General features: G+C 38.7%; 1 protein-coding gene across 3 annotated transcripts; it reads right to left on the minus strand.

Annotated features, from left to right (window-relative positions):
• Window positions 1-1287: 1287 nt before the first annotated feature.
• Spp1 (secreted phosphoprotein 1) lies at window positions 1288-8017 on the minus strand. 3 transcript variants are annotated; one of them, XM_057772316.1, is made up of 7 exons: window positions 7887-8017; window positions 6791-6858; window positions 6656-6694; window positions 4654-4734; window positions 4129-4170; window positions 2799-3092; window positions 1288-2113 (listed from the first exon to the last, which is right to left on the minus strand). In XM_057772316.1, the coding sequence occupies exons 2-7, from the start codon at window positions 6842-6844 to the stop codon at window positions 1709-1711; spliced, it is 915 nt and encodes a 304-aa protein (XP_057628299.1). In that variant the 5' UTR covers window positions 6845-6858; window positions 7887-8017; the 3' UTR covers window positions 1288-1708. The 3 variants fall into 3 exon arrangements, with proteins under 3 accessions (XP_057628299.1, XP_057628300.1, XP_057628298.1); XM_057772317.1 differs by having other exon boundaries at window positions 6791-6870; window positions 7887-7982; XM_057772315.1 differs by having other exon boundaries at window positions 7833-7962.
• Window positions 8018-8491: the final 474 nt, after the last annotated feature.

Consider the following 8491-nt stretch of genomic DNA (forward strand, 5'->3'; position numbering starts at 1 on the left):
TACATGTAACTTTAGCTAGGTAGATAATAATATGATTCCTCATGGCCTTTTCGGATAACTCATTGTTATTTATTTTCCTCTTCTGTATTTGTCTCATCCCTTCCCTAATCAAAGCTCACTCATTTTCCACTTCGGATCTCTTACACCCTGCTATTCTCATCTCTACTGCTCCCCTGAAACCTACTGTACCTTTTTGCTGTTTTGTTTTCTGTAGTTACTTCTGACTATACATTCACATCTGAAGATTTGGAGCTAGGAACCACAGATAAGAAGAACATGCAGTGTTTTGTTTTTCTTGGTCTAGATTACCCCTCAATGTGATCTTTTCTTTCTTTCTTTTTTTTTTTTTTTTTTTTTTTGGATTTTTCGAGACAGGGTTTCTCCGTAGCTTTTGGAGCCTGTCCTGGAACTAGCTCTTGTAGACCAGGCTGGCCTCGAACTCACAGAGATCCGCCTGCCTCTGCCTCCCGAGTGCTGGGATTAAAGGTGTGCGCCACCACCGCCCAGCTTCAATGTGATCTTTTCTAGTTCCATCCATTTACCTGCAAGTTTCATGACTGAACTCTTCAAAGTTGAATAATATTCATGTATCAGTTGAAGGGTGTTTAGGTTGTTTTCATAAGTTCTAGACGGGATAGCTAGTTATTTTTAAATTGAGTTTTATTGAGCTCTGCATTTTTCCCTGCTCCCCTCCCTGCCTCTCCCCTCCACCCTACAACCCTCCCCAAGGTCCCCATGCTCCCAATTTACTCAGGAGATCTTGTCTTTTTCTACTTCCCATGTAGATTAGAAATATGGGATATCTAGTTTTAAAGACAAAAGGTGTGTGTGCCACTCGTCCTTCTGAAATTTCACATCTGAATGAAATTCAGCATAAATTTGTTTTCACCTCATTAAATTATTTTAATTAAAAATACATATTGCTTCTTACCTAAGAATGATAGCTAGAAGACCTAGAGAAAGGCAGGAAAGCCACAAATTTACTAAGCAAATTAATAGATAATGATAGAAAGCAGAAAAGTAGACTTGATTACATCCAGGCTTTCATTAGCTTTTACATTAGCTGGTGAATGTTATGATTAGGTAAGAATACTCCGTAGAAAAGCCTTGTGGTTCTGCCTGCTAACAACTCTCAGGGAGTAGCCCCTGTTCCACCAATCACTAAAACCCTAAATGGCTTTCACTAAAGTGGACAAGTTCATTGAAACAGTTACATTTTAGAAATTGCAGAGGAATTGTGAGAAACCAGTAAGAAATAATTGACACCACCAGACCTGCTACATTCAAGATATATGATTTATTCACACCAACAAAAATAATCACAACAAAATATACACTAATTATAAAAACAAAGGATGTGGTGACATAGGCTGGTATAGGTTCTCTTTTAACCATGTAAAGGCATTTTGCTTGTGTCTACATACATTTTATTAAAAGAGTAACAATCATTAAGGTGCAATGGGCATCTGCATTTCCTCTACAGAAAGAACAGAGGCAAAGTGATGAAGATTTTAGGTTACAAGGATTTTTCATGAAGCAACAAACTAAGCTAAAAACCCCGAATATTATCTATTTCCTTCTCCACATACACAAACCCATTAAACTGAGAAATGAGCAGTTAATATTCTTGCTTAGCCCTTACTAATAGTTTTTCCTGTTTTCCTTTTTAACTAAAAGCAAAATAAAGAACTGCTGTTTTGCCTCTTTTTTAATTGACCTCAGAAGATGAACTCTCTATTTCATGAGAGATGCGAAATTTCAGAGAGTTAGCATCTTCCTTGCTCTTCAAGCTTGGAACTAGCTTGTCTTCGTGACTGTGAAACTCATGACTCTCATGTGCCTGGCTGGCTCTGGAACTTTCCTTGCTGTCAATCCCATCAGAAAGCTCAGTGCTCTCATGACTGGCTTTCTGTTTATCCTCCTGGGATTGCTCATGGCTTTGGGTTTCCACACTTGGTTCATCCAGCTGACTTGATTCGTGGCTGGCCTTGCCAGTGCTGTCCTGGTCAGACGGCATGCTCAGACGGTGGACAACAGGGATGACCTTGAGGACATCATCCAACTCCTTGCTCTTCATGTGTGAGGTGATATCCTCACCTATTTCATCAGAAAACTGAACCAGAACAAATGGAAGGATTACACAAACAGCCAAGGATAAGAGCATTATAATTCTTTATCTCCAACTTTTAGGTCAAACTGCTCTGAATATTTTAAAAATTTGAATGAAGAAGAAAAAACCCTAGCATGTACTTTGTCTGTCCCCATGTCAGCCATTTCTAGTTTACTAGGTTTATCATTTATGTCTGTGATAAATAAAACCTGTAGGATAGCCTCATCGTCTCATTATCTCTGACTTACATAAAAAAGACATTGAAAGTTAACTTGTAAACTGAATAGTAAATAACAAGGCTGAGTCTAAGACCCTTTGCTTACACTCATTATAATTGTGATTTTTACAGTTCCTCTTACACACGTGGTTTCCAAATATGACCATTATATTTCACACACAAAAAAATCTCTCTGCAGCAGTTATTGAGCTAACATAAATGCTTGTTAAATATGGCTTAGAGACTGGATTTGGAAAGACGGAACTGTGTGTGATAGACAAAATTAGAAAGACTTTAAGCATACTTTAAGCAAGACTTCAAAGTAGGAAAAATGCTCTGTATTCAAAGGTCAAAAAGCAGACCTCAAATAAATGTACCGTGCTCAGTGAATAGCAAGTGAATTTGTAGACTCTGGTTTCCTGGAAGTGAGTTCAAGCCATAGCCATTCCATGTGTCTGACAAGGGATTTACCTGGTCACTGGGAATGTGGATCTTCCTAGACTTTGACTGCAGCCCGTAAGCCAAACTATCGCCTCGGCCATCAGGGATTTCTACCGTAGGGACGACAGGAGTGAAAATTTCTGTTTGTGTGGTGCCAGTAACGGACTCATCAGACTCATCAGAATGGTGAGAGTCGTCAGGCTGGTCATCGTCATCGGATTCGTCAGAGTCCACAGAGTCCTGGCTGTCTGCTTGGTCTCCGTCATCATCATCGTCATTGTCATCCATGTGGTCCTGGCTTTCATTAGAGTGGCTAGGGAGAGTCTAAATCAAAAACCAAGATGCCTCAGTAAATGAGAGCTCAGGTTTCATGCTGTGCTAGTTTGGTTGAAATATTTTAATTTACTTTCAGGATCTTCGCAATTGCAGTACATTTCATCGTTTTAAGATGAGGAAATGGGCCTCTTTCTTGCTTTTTAGCACAAGAATAAATGAAATAGCATTCAGAGACACTTCTTTGACTTCTTAATGAAATGTTATTTTCTTAGATATTTTCAAGGCAAACTTAACAAGTATGATGTTCATATCGCTAGCATTTTACATTGTAAATAGTGTACATTAGTAATTCATAAAATTCAATGAGGTAATAATCTTAAATAAGGCTAAATTGATTTTTTTTATCTGAAATGTAATTTCACAAGATATCAAATCATCTCTACCTTAATATAGAAATTAAAATCTCTCTGTCTATCTATATATACATATATAGTTGTCTCCTTATTATCAAGGATAGTCAAGACATGACTCTGCAAGGCATGGGAATACAAACTATAGCCAAATCAATGTCGTGAACTAAGGAATAAAGACTATTAAACTACAAATCTGCAAATATTATGGCTCTTTTAATCTAACTTTCCTTATCAGAGATCATCTGTATATTTTAATTGGAGCTTAAGGGAAATTTTATTTATTTGCTCAGCAAATAGGAAAGATCACCGACCTACCAAATAATCTTTTAATATTAGCAACATAAATGTTTTAAAGTAAAAAATTGTGGCTTTGTTAAACACTAATGATCTGCTTATCAAATATTAGTTAAAACATCTTTAAACTACCTTTCATGCTTTACAAGAGGCTTAACATTTCTAGCACCAGGCTTGAGCAGATATTTTCTGTAACACTAAACTTATCTGCAGAATCTGTGCATTTTGACAAGGAATGAATGCATTTCCTTCCTGAGCAAGCTTTGGAATGGATATTCGCTAGGACACTTGCTAGTGGACTGAAAGTCTGAAGAGAATGGTGCAGCCACTTCCTCCAGGTCTCTTCACAGCGGGTTTCATTGCATGTGAGAACTTACTTCTTGCTTAAGGTCATCCGTTTCTTCAGAGGACACGGTATTCTGAGGAAGGAAGGCCACACATTAGCACACATGTTACATGTTCAGCTGCCTAATGCAAAGTTATTCTTTTCAATCTAAAGCAGGTCATATTTTTCAGCCTGACTGATGATTTACAGTGGGACAAATCATGTACTGGTCTTCTAGACACTTATTTACCTATAAGCAGGAAGATCCCACTAAGTAGTCTGTATGCTTTGGTTAGTCAGAGTCTATTATTATTGTTTAAGGCTTTTATTTGTTTTGTTGTTGTTGTTTTATCATTTATTTGTTTTATTTTGTGTGTTAAGTGTCTTGCATTATATTAGTGTACTGTGTGTATGCAATACCCCAGGATATCATTAGAGGGCAGAAAATCCCCTGGAACTAAAGTTAACAGAAGGTTGAGAACTGAACCCAGGTCCTCTGCAAGAGCAGCCAGTACCCTTAATGGCTGTGCCATTGCTCCAGTCCTATTTTTCAGCTTGAGAAATTGAATAACAGTACCTGTGGGGTTAGGAGATTTTGCTTCTGAGATGGGTCAGGCTCCAGCCAGGTGGCTACAGCATCTGTATGTTTGCTGTAAAGCTATTTAAAAAAAAAAGTGTGCATTTGTCATTATTAAAACATAAACACAGGGATCTGTGTGCCATGAGCTTTCCCCTGAAGGGAAAGTGTGACATATATTCCCACTTCCTTGCAAAACTTCAGAGATCATTTTTATAACTTATTTTTTGTTATTGATTCATTTAATGGCATTCCAAATAGCATTAATCATGGGGCAGGTCTTTCAAAGTGATTTATAAATACTGGTTCAGTCTTTTCTACCCCTTATGAGGTAGACATCAGTATTTCCCTGATAACAGCACAGAAGAAACTCCACCGCAATGTGCTAGGTAGGAAGCAGCGGCAGAGCTGGCGTTCAAGCCCAGGCACACTGACTGTCAGCACTGGCCAATGATGTTTGCCTCGTCTGCCTTTGCTGGATGAGGTTTTCATTACGATTGATCCCATCATTTTTCTCTCCATAGGACTAAAGAGGAATTCCCCAAGGCAGTATTGTGAGCTTACCCACAGGTAACTATTTAAATGTAAGTTAAGATTAAATTAAATGTAGCTAATTTAAATGTAAATTAAGATGAAAAAAACAAGACAACTAAATCTCTCCATTGAACTAGCCACAGTTTGATTACTCAATGGGCACTTGAGTCTAGTGGTTAGCAGACAGTCATAAATACGTTAAAGTCATTGCACAAAAGGTCTACTGTACCAAGACAACGGTGGAAACAGAATCTGGAGAACGACTACGCTAATTCAGGAAGTAAGTGTCCCATGGTCAGCTGTGTTGGCCACACTCGGTCACGTCACAGTATAAATGACATTTATCACATGACATAAGTTATGTTAATAATGAAAAGAATTGTGCTTTGAAGGATATGTAATCAAAATACATAGGCTAAAGAAGATTTAGTGATCTTAACATAAACAACTAGTGTTCACCTTCGGGGGCATATCCTTAAACACTTTTCCATAGTTTCTTTTACTTCCATGTTTCTTAGATCCTAAAAAACTGACTTCAGCTTTTCAACTATATACTAAATACCATTTGATGAACTATACTGTTATATCTTTTTAAAAATGCATTCTTATATTTTTTAAACATTTCTTTTATTCTGTTTCTAAAGTACTAATTATTGCCCCCTCTCTTTCATAGAAATGGTAATTTTCCTATTTTGTTAAATTATGACTCAACACCTGTGTTCTCAAGTCTGTTGGAAAACAGATAGGTCTACCCACCCCATTTATACACCCCATTTACAAATGCCTCCCTGAATGTCTTCGTGAAGCTTCAGTGGCCCTTAGGCAACTCTGCATCTGCTCTTATTCTGTTCATCAGGAACTGAATTCTGTGTGCTTCTTTGTCCAGACTTGGGACAAGGCCCATCTGGGTTTGCCTGGCACATGTTCACCTATTATGGAGGGACAGTTAACCAAGGCTGTTCATCAAATAATTGTAATAAATACAGATGTTGGTTTGATTTTCATCTTTGTCTAGGAAATGTGGTCTAAAATCTGCTGACAAGCACAGTAGAGTTAAACAGCACAAACGACTTTCTTTTTATGATGGGCTTCTTAGCAAGTATTGTAAATATTACGGCCATACGAACAGCTCTGGCCAACATCTGAGTGGTGTTCTAAATTCAGCCTCTGGGACTTTCTGCTTCTAGGCAAGCATTCTGACTCAAGGAGAGAAAGAGTCAGTTACTCAAGGTCCTAAGACCTGTTTTATATAAGTAGCAATAGCCTGGAACATGCTTTTAGTATATTAAAAATCTAATTAAAAGTGAGTCTGTTCATTAAAAACAATGCCCTGTTTGGTCCTGTCTCCGTCTGTACTTTGAAACAAACAGGTCTGATTCTGAAGATAAATAATAAAATACTGTTCCTAGCAACCTTTGCAACACTTGTGTATGTTCTCCAGTTAAATGATCAACCTAAAGGTGCTTACCAGCTTCTCCTCGGAGCTGCCAGAATCAGTCACTTTCACCTTTTAAGATAGAAAAGTGAAGGGAAAAAAACACATGAGAGTGCGCCAAAACCCATTAACTTTCAAGAATTTTCTCTGAGATTCAGTTGTACTCACCGGAAAGGAGGAGGCAATGCCAATGAGGCAAAAGCAAATCACTGCAAATCTCATGACTGTAGCTGGTCCTGCAATATATTCTGTGAGGAATACTTGGTATCTTGACAAGTTCAACATAAACATATCTCTTTGCACTACCACATTGCTACTGAGCCACTAATAAATTCTGGAATCTTTTCTGCATCTCTGAGAAAACGTCAGAGTGTAGGCTTTTGAGTCAATGTTTGTGTGCCTTTTCCTTCTCTCAATCTCTCGCCCTTGGCAAGGGCGGCGCAGTTTCCCAGCCTCTGTTTATCCAGACTGTACATCTGGACTGTCAGAGCTTATCCCACCACCACGTGATGTCTCCAGCTCTCCACACCTAAGATCAGTTTCACAGTGCTTTGATAATTAAGTCAGAGAACTACAGTGGCAGTCCTTTGTCCAAGGAGGAAAATCAAATAAATAAATAAATAAATAAAATAAAAATTGCTTTTCCATTTTTCAAATTTGCATTTCAAATGTGACTTTTAACAAGTTAACACCATGCTATAAAGGTAAAAGAAAGATAACTTTGAAATCGAGTAAGATTTTCCATTTGCAATGAAAAGCCCTGAGAACAGTCAACAGCTTTTCTGTGTGTGATAATGAATCTACATGTTACCACACAAGGATCTTGGTGAAAGATTTAAAAGCCAGTGCAGAAGCAAGACATTGAGAAAGCTCACACCACATGTAGATGAGTTAATTAAAATTGACAGTATCAATGATTTATATTAATATATAATACCTTTCTTTAATTGCCTCCACAGTCATCCAGCAACTTTAAAATGATATAGAAATTTGCTCCAAAGAGACAGAGAACTTTGTGTGTGTATGTGATTAGTAGCAATTTTCTCTGTCCTTTAAAGAAGAACTCAGTTTATTTTTGACTTCTGTATTCAACTGACTTTGCAGATACCTGGAAGCCTGCAGAGTATCCAACCTGCTTGTTCAGAAAGCCTAGAGCAGTGCAATCTGTAGCTGAGGAGTGCTATGGTTAAAGCGTATTCTTTGGACTCACCCACAGAATCCAGCCGGGAGAATGTGCAGCTTCCCTGGCCAGCTGCAAGCTTACCTTGGCTGGCTTCCTCCGAGAATGCGCCTGGCGAGAGACTGCAAAGCTGGGATGCTGATGCCTAGCTCCTCCTGTCCTGCTGCTGACAGCTCCGACCTCCCAGAATTTAAATGCTGCTCCAGACAGTCTCCACCAACCCGGGAGGCGGAGTGATGTGTCATGAGGTTTTTGCCACTGCTCGGCCCACCTGCTCCCACAACTTCCCCGTCTGGTTTTGTGGTTGAAAAAAAAAAGAAAGAAGAAAAGGAAACACAGAAAACATTACTTATGTACAACATCGTTAACTCCTCTTTTCATTTATGGGATGCATTTAGAATCCTGGCAGGGCACGTAGGTTCATAAGGAGGGAACAGCTAATCATTCTCACAGATTTCATTTATAGTTGTTGAATTAGTGGATAAACATCAATGGGAGTGAAAGGAACTGGGGGGCAGTCTCTTTCGACCTAAGTTACAGGTAGAGGCCACATGGCTATGCATTTGTCTCTGTGGGACTCACTGAAGACTAGGAAGCTGCTGTTTCTGTAGGCAGGATTTTGAGACCACCCCCCGCCTTGTCTTTGTATTTGATGGCTGAGATCAGCTAGGGTACAGCAGGTCAGGTTT

This window comes from Chionomys nivalis, chromosome 6, assembly GCF_950005125.1.
Source record: "Chionomys nivalis chromosome 6, mChiNiv1.1, whole genome shotgun sequence".
In the NCBI taxonomy this organism is placed as follows: Eukaryota; Metazoa; Chordata; class Mammalia; order Rodentia; family Cricetidae; genus Chionomys; species Chionomys nivalis.